At 40.6% G+C, this 18,856-nt stretch overlaps 2 protein-coding genes and 1 long non-coding RNA gene across 6 annotated transcripts in view; 2 read left to right on the top strand and 1 right to left on the bottom strand.

The window, feature by feature from the left end:
* The window catches only part of mbd2 (methyl-CpG binding domain protein 2), a 78,265-nt gene extending 74,189 nt beyond the window's left edge, over positions 1-4,076 (top strand). For 2 of the 4 annotated variants that reach the window (XM_039780659.1, XM_039780657.1), the window contains one exon: positions 3,297-4,076. The gene's annotated coding sequence lies outside the window, so the exon portion shown is untranslated. The remainder of the gene's footprint in view (positions 1-3,296) is intronic. The other 2 variants (XM_039780656.1, XM_039780658.1) reach the window with 1 other exon arrangement.
* A 1,269-nt stretch (positions 4,077-5,345) lies between these two features.
* LOC120545949 lies at positions 5,346-13,431 on the top strand. The gene is made up of 3 exons (XR_005636762.1): positions 5,346-5,392; positions 7,822-7,916; positions 13,137-13,431. It is a non-coding gene; the product is annotated as an uncharacterized LOC120545949 (long non-coding RNA).
* Positions 13,432-15,202: 1,771 nt separating this feature from the next.
* LOC120545835 (lysozyme C-like) overlaps positions 15,203-18,856 on the bottom strand; it is an 8,455-nt gene continuing 4,801 nt past the window's right edge. Inside the window, 3 exon segments of the mRNA XM_039780451.1 lie at positions 15,203-16,118; positions 16,199-16,277; positions 17,275-17,433. Coding sequence (XP_039636385.1) covers positions 16,052-16,118; positions 16,199-16,277; positions 17,275-17,433 — 305 coding nt within the window. The 3' untranslated portion in view covers positions 15,203-16,051.

Below are 18,856 nucleotides of genomic sequence, written 5' to 3'. Positions count from 1 at the left end.
TGGTCCAGTATTAAGAGAGATCTCTGCAGTCGGCAGCAGCCAAACAAGCTACAATGTAAGTTAATAGGGCAACTGTCCAGCTTGTATTTACCTTCACAAAAGTGCTCGTTTTGCCACTGACAGGCTCAGATTACTATTTTAAGTGTCTGACAACATTATGGAAAGGATTTCTAAGGAGGTCGACCTTTCTGTTAAAGAGTAAGATCCTTTTTTTTTTTTTTTTTTTACATAAAAACATCCGCGAAAATTGCGTTCGCTAAACCCACCAGACTCCATGTAAATAAACAGTAATTTTAGCATCGTAAAATACACATCATTAAAAGTCGACAGAAACTAAATAAAACTATGAAAAGTGAAAAAAATTTTGGGTCGTCTTTCCACTTTTACAACTTCATTTGAATTGTGGAACAGCAATGGTATTGGAACTATGAAAGCTCTTTACATTGAGGGAATATTCCCCTCCTTTGAACAGTTGCGAGACAAATTCAGTCTTCCACGACATTAGGTTTTTTTTTTTTTTTATCTGCAATTTTATTATTATTATTTTATTATATTTATTTATCATCAATAATCTAGTTTTGGTTGAAATAAACACATAGTTTACTGATTTACATGTGAAAATATGTTGGCTCTATATACGCTAAAAGTATTGCTTTTTTTTAATGGAGTCTGGTGGGTTTAGCGCTAACGACTTCAGAGCTGTTTCTGGTTCAACACAAAGGTCTCGAGGTTTTAAAGGTCTATCTCTGTAGGGATCCTTTCCATAATGTTGTCAGACACTTCTGTGTCTCTGTCTTTCCATTACAGAGTTCACGCATAGCACTGGACCAATTTCAAAGATTGTTGTTCCCATCCAGCCTGACAAGCCAGACCCACATCAAGATGTTGGGTCTGGGAACTCGCCATTGGCAGGGCTCAATCTGAGGGGCGGGATAAACGGTTGTCTTTCAAATTCCCTCTGCACGCAATAGGATAGTGCTACAACCAATCAGAGCAATGCTAGTCGATAGATTAAACTTTTGCCGTATCCAGTCGGCAAACACATCTTCCTTTTTTAAGAATGACTTCAGAGCCGTTCTTTGTTCTTTTCTCAAAGAAAAGCTGAACTCCAAGTCTTCCAGAGTCGCAGCCAAAGCCAATTCCAAAGACCGCTGTTCCCAGCAGCAGCAGCCATCTTCTTTGTTTTCAAGTAGCAGGGAATTCACGCGGAACCGTCGCAACTCTGCCGTCATTATGTTAAGCCAACGGAGAGTTGCTGGCTGCAAACTACATTTGCTGCTGCTAGGGGGCGTCTAGATTTCTAGGCTAGTTCCCATCAGTCACTCACACACGAAAACATAGGAAAATAGGGTCCAGGTTGAAGAAAACGGTGGTTACTCTTTAAATATGGGACTGAGAATGTGCGGTACAGCTGAGAGGACAGGGAAGCGCAGCCGGAGGAGAACATTGCAATATTTGATATCACTCCTGCTCCCCTGCTGTTTGCGTGCTTCACTCTGGTGTTTAGTGTATAATTAAAATGTTTTCTATGTAGGCAAAAGGCCTCAGCAGACGAGCGCTCCTAATTATTGTAGCCCCGCCCTTCTCGTTAATGCAGCAGGAGGGAGGAGGTGTCTAGGGGTTAATGGAGAAGCTAATGATTAGCATGGAGGCTCTCCACATTAATTGGATTTATTTTTTTTTTTGCAGGAGAGAGGAAATACTGCAGAGAGACCGTTTGTTTTGTAGATAGTTTTTATTAAGTGGGTTTTATTAAGACAAGCTTAACGAGTCAATTTGGGTTTAATAGAGGAAGGAGGTAGGAGGTAGGAGGCGGAGTTCTGTTCAGAAGGTCTCTGCCAGGAGCCTCACAATTATTTTCACACATTATCTGTGAGTGGGAGACAGATCAGTGTGGACCTGAGTGCTCATTAACACATGGACACATGTTGGTACTTGCAAGGGCTCTTTCTCACATGATCCATTCCCTAGCCCCTAAACCTTATTCTAACCTTAAAGCTGTAGTGCGTAGTTTGTGTCGCCCCCATGAGGAATTCTAAGTAACGATAATGTTGCATCCACGTGATCTCGCACCACCCCCACCCCTCCTCCACACAGCCCCTACCAGAGGTGGAAAGTAGCGAATTACAATTACTCATGTTACTGTGATCTATTCAAATCTGTAATTTTATGTTAACTTAAGTATGTTATGTTTGAAGTATTGTACTTGGCTACATTTTAAATCACAATGTAAATCACATCATTACTGAGTTACAAAAAGACTGATTTAATTATTATAAATCAGATATTTAATGCTGTTAAAAAGAAAGTTAGTAACTTTGACTGTGAGTACATTTAAATGAGCTGCTTTTTACTTTGACTTCCTGTCAACCTTTTTTTTTATGTTTTTGACGCCTTTTTTAACAGTTTGTTGTTGCTTTTTCCAACGTTTTAAATTGTAAAATTTTTCTTCTTTACATTTTCAGCGCTTATTTCTACGTCCCATATTTTCTGATATAAAACAAAAATTGAAAACAGGTCAATTTGACCCCTTAGTAAAAGTTCAGAAAAGTAATAGTACTTTTACTTTTTTTTATTTTATTTTTTGCACTCTTTCCACCTCTGGTTGCTACTTAGCCAAAGAGGACACGGAGGATTAAATGTCCCCGGTTTAGGGGCTCGGAAATGCCGGATCAGGGGGAATGACAGGTGTAAACGTAGCAGTAGATATTCAAAGCAATGTAAATGTAGCCTAAATGACAGCTGAGCATTATCCATGTGCTACTGTAGAAAGCTCCAGAACAAACTAAGTGGACCTTACGTTTTTATTTTTTTATTTTTTGTCAAACTAAAACCGAAACCTGTTTGAAGGAACCTGTTCAGACAGTTAGAAGTTAGAGGGGGAAATAGAGTTGTTCTCCCGTGTTCTCGATATTGTATAGACATCGATATATGAGGCTAGATATCATCTTAAATTTTGGATATCGTAATAAGTGTTGTCTTTTCCTGGTTTTAAAGCCTGCATTACAGTAGAGTGATGTCATTTTCTGAACTTACCAGACTGTTCTAGCTCTTCTATTATTTGCCTTTACCCACTTAGTTATTATATCAACATAACTGATGATTATTTATCAAAAAATCTCATTGTGTGCATATTTTGTGAAAGCACCAATTGTCAAGCCTACAATATCGCCGCAATATCGACATTGAGGTATTAGGTCACAAATATCGGGATATTTGATTTTCTCCATATCGCCCAGCTCCAGTTACCAGTTACCAGTGACACTAACTCTTTATCTCTCTCCGTCTCTCTCCAGAGATCCTCTGTTCAACCAGCCTTTAGGTTTATAATCCTCTTCCTCTTAATCCAGACGACGAACCAAAAAAACCCAACAACAACAGACCACCCACAGACTGAACCTCTCCTGCACTGATCCGTTGTCTCGGTGGGCGATTGCGCCAACCGTCCCGTTAAGGAAACTGTTTTCAGGATGATACCACGCCGGACATCTCTCAGCATTTTCAAACTAAAAGGGATTTAGCAGAGCAGCAGCAGCAGCGGCAATGCACAATGGGAGCAGCGACCACAGCAATACTGGCATCAAGCAATGAAAAAAACACCAGCAACACCATCGGAACCGCAACGGCAACATAGGAACAAGCAATAAGTCGGGTATCTACCAGCCCAAAGCAACAACCGAAGCCTTTAATCCTTTGGGATTCATCATCCGTATAAACTTTACAACCAGCGCTTTTCTTGTTAGGTATTACTTTTCTTTCTTTTTGATAAAAAAAAAGCTGATGAATATGTTTTTTTTTGTTTTTTTAATACTGAAGAGCAACGCCCTCATCGAACCTAAAGTCAGAAACTGCTGGACGGCTTTTGCTAACTCTTCTTGTGCTCTTTGGTGGTTTTGGTTGTTTGTGTCAGATTGTTGTCACTTTTAAAGTCTTACGGGGTTTTAATTGAATAATAATGAGAATGTACATGCATATGAAATAGAACAATTGCTTATTTAAGACAAATTTTATACCTTGAGAGAACATACGTGTACATTTCTTGGACTGGAGTAAATAAATGACTATATTCACAATTGCTCATTGTTGCTTTTTTTTTTTATTGAAATCTGCTGATAGATGACTGGGTTACTGATGATGTTGACAATCAGTGTTCTACACACTGCACACAGGTCAACATTTCGGGCAATACACTTAAAGTTGCTTTCATACCTACCGGCCCGGGTCGGGTATCCGTGGTTCATAGGCTAACAAGCATCCCATTGACTCCTATTCATTCTGACGTCACTTTGACAGCGAAAAACTTTACATCTGAAGAGTTTAAAGACTCTATTTGTCCGTTGTTTATTTCTAAAGAAACACAAGAACATATTAAAGGCTCCATTACCTTGTACCTCACGTTATGGCTCCGTTTTGTAAAAATAGGCTAACGATTGGGTCATAACCACGAGACTTACTGTCACACAGTAGAGGAATTACCGTATAGTACAGGAGAAGCTCACAGGCAGTTTGGACTTCCATTAGCTGTTTAGGTTTAATTACTAATGTTAACTAGCATGTTAGTGATCAGTAATTAGCCTGTGCCCATGTTATCTCCTTACATATACCTACGCTCTCCGTCTCTGTAAGATTGGGAATGATTGAGATTTCTCTCGGCACAGCTACCAGAAGACTTCACACTTTCAGACAGGTTGCTCACGTCACATCTACGTCTTCAAGCTCAGTTGGAGGCTGCTCGGTAACGCTCAGCCAGCACCGGGAAAGAGACTTCACCGGTCTCCGTCGAAGTATATGGCGTCGCTGTGTCCATTTCTTTTACTGTCTATGATATTTACTTGCCTGCAGTTTAAACCTTTCACACAGTTTACAGATTTCTATATGATTTAAGGCAGGGGTGTCAAACTCACTTTCATTAAAGGTCCAATATGTAATATTTGTACTGTAATAAATCCAAAAATGACACCAATGCCTCATCAGATATTAAGGAAACATGTTACACTGAAATACTATCTTTTCTGACAACAATGCTAATTTCAGTATTTTTTCTTTTTGAAATTTACATTCCGTGACGGAATTTGTGTTTATGTTTTGATCTGTGTGTTGTTATCAACGGCCCAGTTTGACAGCCAGGCCGGGTTGCCAGATATACCTGTAAAAACGTAAACCCAGCACGCTACAGCTGTAACGGTAGTACAGCCATGAAAGCAGCAAACAAACGAACAGGATCAACAGAGATAGATTCTACCCGACCTACAAAAAAGAAAACAGCATGTTTCTAACAGTTGCGTGACCAGAGACGTAACAACTCCCTGGTAAATATTGGAGATGTATTTGGAAGATGGAGACAGCTTAGAGCCCAAAAGGACGCAGAATTGGCTTATTTTCTCCTGAACCGGTAAGCATTAGCTTCAGGCTAATTTATCACAGCTACTAGGGATGGACATTTTTTGTCATTTCAACATTTGTGTTCTCACATTGAATTATATAGCTAGAGTACCCGAGTTGGTTACTCGCAAAAACAATTGAGACACAGCCAGTAAAGTGATCCCGACTGGTCCTGGCTAACGCCGCCATGCTAACCCTGCTACCTGTTAACGTTAGGACCAGGCAAGCAGCCCATGGCTGTTTACAGCGTGTAGCCTCGTCAGCGGCTGGAGCCGACAACGGTGAGTTATTTTAAGCCACGAGAGGGGGGCTGTAAATCGGAAAGAGAGCACTGTGAGTTTGCAGTGTGTTTAGCGATTGTTGCCGTAATTCTAAGCCAATGAAGTGTGTTCCGTCGGTAAGGTAGTGGTATTTTTAGCATTTCGTATTGTAATTCTAAGCCGAGGAAGTGTGCCTGAGTGGCGTGTGGAGAGGACAGTGAGGTTGTTGTGTTTTTAGCGGTTCATACTGTAATTTTAAGCCGAAAAAGTGTGTCTGTCAGTTGGTTACAGAGCTCCGCGTGAGCACGGGCTTTTATGACTGTCAATATAGCCAGCATCTACCGTTAGCTACTCCACTGTGCTGTGGAGTAATGTCTGGCTATGTGAGACTAGCATCTAACGTTAGCTACTCCGCTGTGCTGTGGAGTAATGTCTGGCTATGTGAGACTAGCATCTAACGTTAGCTACTCCGCTGTGCTGTGGAGTAATGTCTGGCTATGTGAGACTAGCATCTAACGTTAGCTACTCCGCTGTGCTGTGGAGTAATGTCTGGCTATGTGAGACTAGCATCTAACGTTAGCTACTCTGCTGTGCTGTGGAGTAATGTCTGGCTATGTGAGAAAAGTGTCTAGCAACATTGTTGTGAATGCTGCGGTCTCAGCCTGGCAACCCCCTGTGAACTTCGAGTCTGGGCAGGAGGGGGCGGGGGAAACGACTCTCCAGTATTTTGAATTGGTAGTGCAGTAACTATTTTAACCGCTAGCTGCCAGTATTACACACAATATTACATATTGCACCTTTAAGGGACACACTGGAAAATGAGAATCACATCAAGGGCCAGACATGTAGAGTTTATTGACATGCTTTTTTTTAAAAGTGAAAAGTAAAATATCTTTGACTGTATTATCGCATGTCACCTTTTTCAACATTTGTCGCTTTTGTCGTCATTTTTGTAGCTTTTCTCCCCACATTTTTGTAGCTTTATCCTTATTTTTTGTGGCTTTCCCCAATGTTTTTGTCCCTTTTTTTTACCTTTTTGTCACCTTATTCATTGTTTTCTTTTTTTCACTTTTTGACATTTTTGTTGCTTTTTTTTGACACTTTAGTAGCTTTTTTTTGACACTTTAGTAGCTTTTTTCCGACTTTTGTTGCTTTTGTTGACATAAAGCCCTACAAAACTCAGCAAAAAAGTCCATTAGCCATTGCAGAATTTAGCAAATCAAGCAAAACAATGACTACATGTTTAAAAGTAGTTTGTTGATGTGTTTTGAGAAAGTTTGAGAACCACTGCGATACAAGACACATATATATACTGCATATATATATATATATAAGTGTCAGTCTTAGAGATGATTTGCTGTGCCACAATTGGGATTTAGGATGACCACATAGGCATGGACCATTCACTGAATAGATTACTTAATTTAAGAACATTCTCAGATAAATTCACATTGAATGGTGAAATTCCTAAGAGGAGTTTTCATTCAACACACATTTGACAAAGAATTTTCAAGAGAATACATTATGATATACACATTGGAAATTAAAGATTAACATGTTTTCCACCATGTCTTCATTACAAATTTTACCAAATGTATTCAACCGGTGTGCTGTTAACTGGGCTGCATATATATATATATATATATATATATATATCCTAGATTTTTATTAGATTTTATGCCTGCTCTGTCCAAACGATACTGTTTGATTAGCTGCTCGTTGCAAATATTTCAAAAACATTCTTCCTCTCCTGAAAGCTTGGCGCACGTCTCTCTCTCTCTCTCTCTCTCTCTCTCTCTCTCTCCAGCACCACCTTTAGGACACACTTTACAGCTCTAGCTGCAGTAAACTGGTTACACTCTAAGAATAGCTAAATCATCACTATGTTGTTTGTTCTGCCAGATACTTGGCACAAACTGTTCCCAGACCACATTCAGGACTGTCTCTGTATGTGTGACTATGTGTTGTGTGCGGTGCTTTTGTGTGTTAAAGACAGAGTGAGACAAACCAGCCTGCAGCTCTGCCCTCATTTGCATCTGCTAATGGCTCTATGATGCCAGTTTCTGATCACTGCAACTACACATTTAAATTCCTGCTTCATTGCCAGATGCTCTCTCTCTCTCTCTCTCTCTCTCTCTCTCTCTCTCTCTCTCTCGCTCTCTCTCTCTCTCTCGCCCAGGGATTCCTGTTTCAATCTTGTAACAGCAGCTCTGTTCGTGCTCTGCATCAGAAAACACTGGCTGAGGTTAAACTGGAGACACGAAGCTGCTGCCGGTAATGATGTTTTAGTTGGTCATGATAAAGCTTTTATATTCACGCTCAAATTACATTAATTATCGCCATGACTGTGTCATTAATCTGCCGCTATAACAGCCCCCACTCTTCAGGTCTCAGGCTTTCTACCACATTTTGTAACCCGGCTGCAGAGATTTGCTCCCATTTGGTTCACCTCAGTCACAGAAACTTACATCACGGAATTGACAATTTATGACAAATGGTCATGCAGTCCTACGTGCTTTAAAGGCTCCGCTTATAGTCCAAAGAGCAATGAGAATTCTGCAAAAATACCAAACACTTCATACATAAGTAGGAGATTGGGGCGGTCAAGGTTAAACTGCTTTACTGGTGTGACCAATCAGAAGAGTAGCCAGTATCAAGGGCAGACTGGCCATCTGGCATACCGGGCACTTTCCCGGTGGGCCGACGTGCTTTTTGGGCCGACCACCGACACTTTTTTTGTTTTTTGGCCGACCCATGAACCAGCCCATAAAAGTGGTAGGCCTAGATCGGCGGCCCATTGTTTTTTCAATAGATACTGGGCTTGCCCAAAACACTTTAGTCAAAAGTATCACATAGGCTAGGTTTTCTGTCCCATTGAAAATCTTACTGCACCTTCGGCTCCTCTTGTGCCTGTGTACACACATGAGGACTGTAACAACTTTTTGTCGTTTAAAAAAAAAAAAAAGTACATGACATTAGGGCCAGTGTTAATTCTCCACTCATCAGTGTTTGTTCTACTGATTTTTCACCGGTGTCGTCTTGGTCGTCCTTCACTCCTGTCAGCTTACAGGATGTGAAGACCATAACAGGAAATATGAAACCGTCTTCGAGCCCCGCTGACATTGTCCCAACAACTCTATTGTTGAAAATGTTTGATATTGTCGGCCCCTGTGTGGAAAAAATAATGAATCTGTCACTTAGATCTGGCTCAGTCCCCAGCTACTTCAAACACGCTGTGGTAAACCCGATCCTTAAAAAGCCCAATCTTGACCCTTCAGAACCTAAAAACTACTTTTCAGTCTGGTTTTCGAAAATTACACTCCACTGAAACAGCCCTTATCAAAGTCTCTAGTGATGTGATGATGGCAGCAGACTCTGGCCGCTACACTGTACTTGTACTTCTTGATTTGACTTCTGCTTTTGACACTGTGGATCACAGTATACTGATCAATTGGCTTCATAATGAGATGGGACTATCAGCACCTGTTCTTCAGTGGTTCTCTTCCTATATTCATGACAGAAACTTTAATGTTGCTGTAAACAATGTACAGTCTGATGTGACCAATTTGTCCTGCGGAGTGGCACAAGGGTCAGTTTTGGGTCCTATTTTGTTTTTACTGTACATTTTGCCACTTGGTCAAATTATTGGTTGTTTCAAGGATGTATCATATCTTTCTATGCCGACGATGTCCAGTTGTATTGTTCTTTTAATGATGCTGAGTTCCATCATTTGTCTCTGTTCTTAGAGGGTGTGTCCTCCATCAAAGACTGGCTGGCCACTAACTACCTGCAGAAAATTCAAACAAGACTGAATCGCTGATCTTTGCTACAGACCATAAGATCCCGCTGATCAAACAGCACCTTGGCTCTCTGGGCCCCTCTGTCAAATCCAGCCTCAGAAACCTGGGGGTTGTGTTTGACCAGGCCATGTCTTTGGAGACACACTCAAAGCAGCTTGTCCGAAATTGCTTTTTTCATCTTAGGAACATCTCTAAAATTCGCAAAATGTTGTCAAAGAAGGATCTGGAAATGATAATTCACGCTTTCATATCAACAAGACTTGACTACTGCAACTCTGGTTTTACTTGTCTAAATAAGTCTGCTCTGAACAAACTGCAAATTGTTCAAAATTCTGCTGCTAGACTTTTAACAGGTGCCCCTCGAAGGTCTCATATCACTCCAGTCCTGTCGGCTCTCCATTGGCTCCCTGTAAAATTCAGGATTGATTTTAAGATTTTAGTGCTGACTTTCAGAGCCTTAAACGGTCAGGCCCCACAGTACATCCTTGACCTTTTGAAGCCGTATTTCTCTTCGGTCCTCTGGCCAGAACCTGCTTGTAGTCCCTAAGACTCGTTATAAGACCCGAGGGGACCTGTCTTTTCAGTCTGTTGCTCCCAGACTGTGGAACGCCCTGCCCCTGTCCATGCGTCTGGCAGACTCTGTTGTCTCTTTTAAAAAGGATCTGAAAACATGTTTATTTAGGAAATGTTTTGGTTGATGTGTTTTCACTAGTGTCACTTTAATTTTACATATGTATATACATTTCTTGTTTTACCTATTCTTTTGTACAGCACTTGGTGATTTTATCTGTGAAAAGCGCTTTATAATAAAATTTTAATTACTTACTTACTTACACATACACCCCCTACTTTCACAATGAAATGGACTAGTCTGCAACACAAAAGATAAACACACAGTGACAGGAGCAAGACGAGTCTAAATGCAAAAAATGAAACAAAGTTACCCAAGCGGCTCAAATAAAAGAAAAAAGCGAAAAGACGCCAATAAGTATTTGGCAACGCTGCCAAAGATGACAAACTTTTTTATGGCTACTGTTGGGGATACAGACAACAGTCCAAAGCGTTGAACATGCCGCTACAGTAGCAGCAGCTAGCTGTGAAGTGGCGCTAGGTGAGGATAACGTTAACCAAGACAATGAAGAGGACATCATATCTTTTATGCCTGCATGCACCTGCCAGACTAGAATAGTGACAGAGATCATGGAGAAGAAACACAAAGGAGGTGCAGAGACGCTGCCTGAGAAAAAGAAACAGGCCGAAAAAATGTATCAAATTGACAGACATGTTTTTGGCAGTAAAAGGACCTTCATTAGCTCCCGTGGCTGATGATAGTGGTGGTGGTGTTGGGGCCCGGCGGTAGCGGCATGCACAGTGAGGAGACTCAGGAGGACAGGGACAGAGATGAGGGAGTGAGGATAGAACCTGCGGTAAGCACAACTCCCCTTAAAACACTTTGCCCCTTGATAAAAACTGCCTAGATAAACGTTGCACATCATGCAAACTTTCTTAACAAGGACTGTAGCTTTTCTATCTGCAATGACTCATGATAGACCTCTTCAAGTTAAAGCGCAGGGCCTCTTCAGTCGTCAAATATATATATATATATATATATATATATATATATATATATATATATATATATATATATATATATATATATAGTTGCTTACTCATTACATGGCGTTAGTAGTTTTAAGGAGTAGGAGTTGGTATGCATATTCAGGGGAGCGCAAGGACGGGTGGGATTTGTGATCTTATATAGTGGGGCGGTCAGGGCCAAAATGCCAGGGCCGATTTTTGGTCCCAGTCCGCCCCTGGCCAGTATCTAATCTGATTCTGATAATTGTCAGTTTATAATATGTAATATATAGGGGCATTGTCATGTTCGGAAAGCGCCTTCTCCATACAGAATATGCATGTAATTCTTATGACAACTGAACTGTAAACGATATCTGCTGAGAAGGGCCATAAGATGAGAAGATAAGAAGTTGAAAGCTCTGGAATAACCTACCTTGAGTTAGTTTTTTTTTCTTTTTCCAATTACATGTAGGACCTTGAGAGCCCTTGGAAGTTTTGACAAGTCCTTACTACTTCAAAAAGCTGCTAAGACTTTTGTTGTCTTTTTTTTCAAAGTCTGTGATAATCCATCAACATATATTTATCTGATCTTCACTATAGTGAAAATAAATAATAATGTCTGCTTATTTTACTCCATTAGGTATAATTTAATGTAGGCTACAGTAAATGAGGTTTATTGACCATAAATTCCAAAAATAGGTATAAAACTAGTGGTAATGAGTTGGAATAAAGTTGGCTAGAAGGTGCGAAATAGAATTGGTTGATCACTTATACTTTATGCTTTATAAAAAGGCAAATCAGACCGGGTCAATTTTGTTGGAGGACAACAAGTGTATGGTCGATGGGAAGACAACACAAGGCTTAAGCCTACACATGATAAAACCGCTCTGCACTGGCCGATCTGTTGTTTTTCTATGGGAAGAGAGGTGCCGCCCAACTAGGCGCAGCGCTACTCTTGGCGGCACGTACCGCTTGGAATGCGCTGTGCTCAAAGTTCTAACGATTTCGACTTTGACCTAGTTTTCGCTGACCTTTCAAGGTGCAGCCAATTCCAGAACTTCCCTGCGCTGTGCTTTGCCTGAAGCCAAGATATCCTGGATACAGGCGCTGCCATGTTGTAATTTTGGAGCCAATCATGTTATGGGGCAGTGGAGTCCCGCACTTACATCTGTCCGACCAATAGTGTAATAATCACAGCTGTCAATTTTTTATAGCATCAAATAACTAATAAAAACCAAACTTATCAGAGAATGAACACTTGAACATTGTGATAAGAACTACCTAAAATGACAAAAATCCTCTTCAGGAAAAATAATCTGAGGTGTACTTTTGGTTGCATTGCATGTTAGTGGATGTCCCAACCAATAACATGGAGGGGGCGGATTTATGAGCTATACTGCAGTCAGCCACCAGGGAGAGATCAAGAGGTTTTGGCTTCACTTAGAGTCTATGCATCAGCCCCTGGTTTCCAGCCTCACAATACATTCTCTCTTCCAACTTGTCAAATACTGACGCTTGATCAGGACCCCTTGGTGTCACTTTTTAACGCTCTGGGTTGGGACCCCTTGCTGCCATTTTCTTTTAATGTGCAGATCAAAACCACTTAGTTAGGGTTAGGTAAAGATCATAAGTGGGGTCAAAAAATGTACAATTAAGTGACACGCTGAACAAGAACGGGACACGAACCCCAGTCTCCTGTGTTGTTTGACCCATCCACCACCTCTACCTCTATCTAGCTACTGTAATGTATTTATTTATTTTTGTATTATACATTAATTGATTAAATTGCTATGGCTTGTTAGCAATACGTTGCCTATTCAATACATCCAACAGACAAAGAGCAACACTTGATGAATGTAAGTCCATTATCCTCTCTTAGCTCTGTTTTGGTCTCCACCAACTCCTGAGGGAAATATCTGTCTCTTTATCTGCTAAATGCTCCACTATGTTCACCAGCTAGTCTTTAAGTGTCTGTCTGCTGTTTGCCGTTGAGCAGGGAGTGTACAGTTTCATGTTTAGCCCCTGCTCATAAGATCATTTTTGGTTTCATGCATATTTTTATGTTTTTTGCTACTTCTTGTTTTATATGGATACTGACCGTTTTGTCTCGTTTCAGGTCTCTTCACTTGCTGGTCTTTGTCAGCCTTCCCACCATGTGTGATAACTGCCCCTTCCCTAATGTGCTGCAACCGTGTCCAATTGTCTCCCCTGTGTCTGTGTATATATATTAGGGGTGACCCCGAATAGTTGAATATTCGACTATTCGATGCTTCGATCGAAGGAGCCTAATTCGACTGCCAATCTCCCAGTCAAATCTTCGCAGAGGCATTATGAAAAGCACAATGTCAGATTTTAGATATTTACTACCCGTTTTCTCCCAGTAAGTTAAGCCTATTATATGAATATCAAAATATAATGCTGTAAATAAAAATGTGCAAAGAAAGAAGTTTTTAATAAATCTTTTTAAAGTGCGTGAATAAATTACACATTTAAGTTTCACTTTCCATGACATGTGACCGATGGACGAGCATCTTGGCGGCAGGGATTTAAATCTTTAACGGAAACTGTCTGGGAAAATAAAATCTAAAGTGTGGGTTCACTTTGAAATAGTAAAAGATGATCCAAAGTAATCCAATGAGCTTTCAATTAATCTTCTCCACCTCTGCAACACTTATACTATAAGAAGCTTCTCTTTTTATGTCTGTCTTAATCAGTTGCATTTTTTCATACAAAAGAAGCTTTACACACAACCTTGTCACAGCTGAATATTTCATCACTGCAGTCAAATTATGATGAAATTCCATTATCTAAATACAGTTTTAGCTTTTGGTTTGTTTTGTTTAAAAATAATAAAAATGCCAACATTAGCCTCAGAAACAGCTGCTGTATTTTATATATAAAACAAATCTCAACAAACCATGTTATGTTAATCAATGGAATCCATTGAAAGCTATTTTTTTAATCAGTAATTAAGCTCCACAGATATTGTGTTCTGCCAAGCCTCTACAGCTAGACATTTTTAAATAAATCCTCTAGATGTTTTACTGACATGTTGGATCTCACAGGCCTGAGGTTAGTTTGGAGTTGTGTTGCTGTTCCAGGTTGTGACCTGTCTGTGTGTGACAATGACAACTGAAGTCCATTTGTCAGTGTCCAGACTCACACTAGAAGCACAGTACAAGTGGATTCTGTGCACATACATGAGCCCCTCTGCATTGCATCAGTTCAATAGTAACAATCAAGATTAATGTGTAAACTGTAGGTAAGAAAGGGGAACCCTATTCTATTAAATTTGGGAGTCAAGAGTGCACAAACTGTACTTCTGACTAAGGAGTGTGAGTGAGTTAATAAACCCCTTTCAGAACTCAATTATGGTCAAAACTAAAAAATAATATTGAAATGGATTTTTACTCTAAATGCAGTCATAACTCCTTTTTCAGTGGCACGGCATCCCTGACCACCGGTGTCCACCACAGTGTTCGAAGGTTACCGCCCCCCTTGAGGCACCTAAGACCCAGAGACCACAGCTCCCCGCCGCAGCTTTAGCAATGGAAGCTTTGAACATTGCCCAGTAGCGTTCAATGCCCCCAACCTCCACAGCCATGCCAGAAAAGCAGACGTTCCAAGTTCACCTGCACTACCCAGCCAAAATAAAAAAAATCAAAGTATGTGCCGCTGTTTCTCAATCACAAGAGTGCAAAGAAATCCGTGGCCGTGTGTGTGTGTGTGTGTGTGAAGAACATTTCCGTATAATTGTTATTGTGAAATGCAAACTTGTGTATTGGGACAGTACATTGGCCACAGAAGATGACGTTTCACAGGGACACAAGAACACAAGTCCATACAAGAGCGCAGATTGAGAAACGCCCATTTTTCCCCAAAGATGGTTTTTGTCATTTAGGATCACAGCTGCTGTTTGTCCAAGTGTGAAATTTTCTGATAAGTTTGGTTTTAATTTATTTGATGCTTTAAAAACTGAGTGAAATGATTGACAGACTCTGGATCCAAAATTACAAGATGGGGGCGCCCGTATCCAATATATTTTGGCTTCACTTTTGTACGGTGGTAGGAAGTAGAGACAGGTTGGTCATGTTCACAGTTCATGGTCCTTTTCCATAGACTGAGAATCTAAATGCGAAAAACCATCAATAGTAAAAATGACAATAATCTTCAGTCTTAGCCTTAAAAACAACACAGGTTTATTTATTTATCATTAATGGTTAAAGGGACAGTTCACCCCCAAAAACAAAAATACAGTTGTAAAACTCAACAGCCCTGTCTGGTAACACTTTATTTGAAGGGGTGTGCATAAGACTGACATGACACCGCTATAACTATGACATCACACCTATCATGAACATTGAGTCTTTTTGAATGTTCATGTCATTCAGTAAATATGAGCTTTTTAATACAAAGTTAGCATTGTTGTACAAGACTGGTATGACAGGCCTGATCCAATCAAGAATTTAGTCATTTGTACCTAAGAGAAAATTTGTGAAAGTGTAAAGTTCTTTTTAATGTCATTCATGCCACTTAAAACAAATGTTTGTACAAATGTCTTCTGCATGAGGCCCACTATTTGAGTTTGTCTTCTATTTAAAAGCTTCATGCCCAGCTGTTTAAAAGCAGCAGATCAGTTTAAAACTTTCAAAGATGGCAGAATAATAATAACTTCAAGTACCTCTTGATTGTTTTAACATTCATTTTAATTTAACAACTGTCATTAGTGGAAATCAACATTTTAATTTGGTTTTAAAATGAGCAACAGACAACAACAGACACAGGCTGAAATCACCACATTTCTCTTAACTGATTTGATCTGTTACATCATGTAAACTATAAACTAAATACAGTGAAAGTAAAGAATTGAATTGCCTGGTTTAATAAGAACTGTCTGTAGCTTCACTAACTGTGTTTTACTCCTGGCAGATCAAACATACCAAGCTACCAACCGAAACGATTCAATCCACTGCAGCTAAATATTGTAGAATTGTATTATGGCGATGACAGTGTCCTGGTTCCACCTGTTCTTTAAAGACCACATCCTGCCAAATAGGAGCTCAGGTCGCGGTTCTGGCAGTGATTGCGCCAGCCCACCCTGAAACCAGACAGAGGGACATCACCCATCTCTCCACAGGTTCGTGAACACATAACAGTCACATCATCATCAGATCTTACCAGGCGCTGATGCCGTTGGGATCCCTAACGACGCGCTTGGCACAATTGATCGCCACTCCGACATTGTCGGTCAGAAGCTCTGTGAAAAATTAAAATACAATCTGGATATGAACAGTAATTTTAAAAGTGGACATTAATATGACAGTACAGTATGTGCTTCATAATGAGTCAGGTCTCTCAAAAGTTCAGTAATATTAGCTTCACTTAGAAAATGGACTGTAATTGCATAGTGCTTTTCTCAAAAGCCTCTCATTCACCCGTCCACACAAGTCCTCTTTTGCTAAGCCTCTATCCTAATTGACAGGACAATGTGTAGTCACGCTCCTAAAGCATCCCCTGCTTTATCGTCAATGGGACTATAGTCTTTATCCACGACGTTCCACTTCCAGGATTGCTCCGGTGCTGCCGGAAATTCCGCTGAATCGCGCTCTTTTCGCCCGGATGTCCGTTAACTTCCGCTTTCTTTGTGTTGGAATTTTAAACTCTGGTGGATTCATGAGGACTATGGTTAACTGCTCCTCAGATCTCTGCAGGGTAAATCCAGACAGTTAGCTAGACTATCTGTCCAATCTTAGTTTTGCACGACTAACGGATATTTTCCACTGAGTGCGTCTCTGCTCCGTTCCTGTCGGGCGCTTAGCGCCGCCCAAGATGATTGTGATTGGCTTAAAGAAATGCCAATAAACCAGAGAACATTTTTCTCCCATCTTGAAATGCTATGGGAACTAGCCGGACAGAAGGTCTGGCAAAGTGAGACTAATGGGACTATAATTTCCGAAAGGGACATCATGCTCTTTTAAGGAAGACTTGAAACTAGCATTTGAGGACATAAACTCATTAGGAAAATGTTTACTAAGGTAATAGATCCAAGTGAGAAGTAGGCTCATTTCCCCATAGACTTCTATAGAAATAAACTTCGCTCCCTGCTGAAAATTAGATAGAATGCAGGTTATAGCCACTTGGCATTGGCTTCACTTTTCAGGCATGAACGTTGCTGCTTGATCAGGAAACAACAGGACTAGTGTCATAAACATGGCAAAATAGGGTAGTTGAGGTTTTGGTGGTTCATCACTGACCTCTGCAATTAATGTTGCATGCGTTCTTTGTGGGCGTCAGGCCATCGTTACACCACCAGCGGCTGTTGATCTGGAAGATGCCATAGTCAGTGGATCCGTCTGTGTTGTGGTTGATGGCTGTGGTGCTGTAACTTGACTCCCACTTGCTCAGACAAACCCCTGCAGAGGTAAAAGAACAGACCCACACAAAGACCCCTTAAAAGATCAACATTGGACGTCCCCTGTCTGAAGGTCAATGACTAGGTTTACATGCACATAATATTCTGTTTTTTGCCCTTATTCTGAAAAAGACGATATTCTGACTAAACTGTTTACATGGCTAATGAAAGTGAATATTCCACTAATATTCCCGTTTACACAGCTGTGCAAAATTCCAGCGTCCCTCTTTCATTCCTTCAACCAACTTCTTCAAAAGTTCGGCTTAGCGATGATCCAAAAACCTGTTGATATCCAAGTCTTTGACAATGTTTAAAAGTAGCTGGGTTTTTCCTTCTTATCGGGTCTGCAGCCTTGTAAACTGCTGGCTGGTTGGTTTGTGTACAGCAACCATAGCAACGCACAGAGCTGACTATAAGCCGTCTACAGGCAAGAGGCCGTAAACTGTCACAAACTACAGTAAAAAACGTGAGACAGCCATATTCCAGATTGCACTGTGTACAGGTCCAAAGAGTGCCTCTAAAACCTTTTTAATAACAGAATATCCCATGTCTTAATCAGCTATCGGAAAAAGGCCTTGTCCGAATAGCCAACTGGAATATGATGTTTACGTGAGCTGTATCAAATTTCGAATATTGTCATATTCAGAATAATAGTGGAATGTTGGTGTGCATGTAAACATACTCAATGTTGGGCATCAAAACAAGCCAACTCCATCACAACTTGTCCGCTACTAAAGACTGAGATGTGGTTGAAACTTTAAGATTATTATCTACCTACTTTCATCTTTTTCCAAGGTCAAGAATAAACCTTTACGCTCAATTAGCAGATCATTTTTCAACTTAAAAACTAGCTAGACATGTGTAATCAGTCACCATGACATTGTGATGACCCCTTCCCTGTAGGTGATTTGGAGTGGCAAGCTGTGGCAGGAGGATCAGCCACACCTGAATTCACTCTGCCTGATTGCCTCCTGTTTCCTATTTAAGATGGCTGGAGCTGAGCTGTTGAGATCTCTGTGTCCACGCAGCCAGCAGGGTTTGTTTTTGGTTGGCTTGGATTTGGCGTTTGGGTTCTGTTTTGGTTTCCACACACTCACCTGAGGCAGGCCCGGATTATCCATAAGGGCACTTGGGCTTGAGCCTGTGTTCTTCATATTTATGTAGAATTATAATAATCTTCTTATATAAAACATGCCGCTCTGGTAGATGTTTGTGAATGGTCATACTGTGCAAACACCACCTCTTTGATGTGAACGCTCGCGCCGCTAGATTGGGAAACCCTGAGTTGACTGAACTAGTTGTTAACCACCGTCGTGATACAGCTTACGCCGCGGTTGTTAGGTTAGGTGAAGCCGGGTAATGGAAATAAATCCAGGGCATGTTGATCTTGATTCATAGTACAGGCCTCTGGGGTCTCATTTATA

Source organism: Perca fluviatilis, chromosome 17, assembly GCF_010015445.1.
Source record: "Perca fluviatilis chromosome 17, GENO_Pfluv_1.0, whole genome shotgun sequence".
Classification (NCBI taxonomy): Eukaryota; Metazoa; Chordata; class Actinopteri; order Perciformes; family Percidae; genus Perca; species Perca fluviatilis.
The sequence above is the reverse complement of the archived record's forward strand: the minus strand, read 5'-3'. Positions and strand labels throughout refer to the sequence as shown.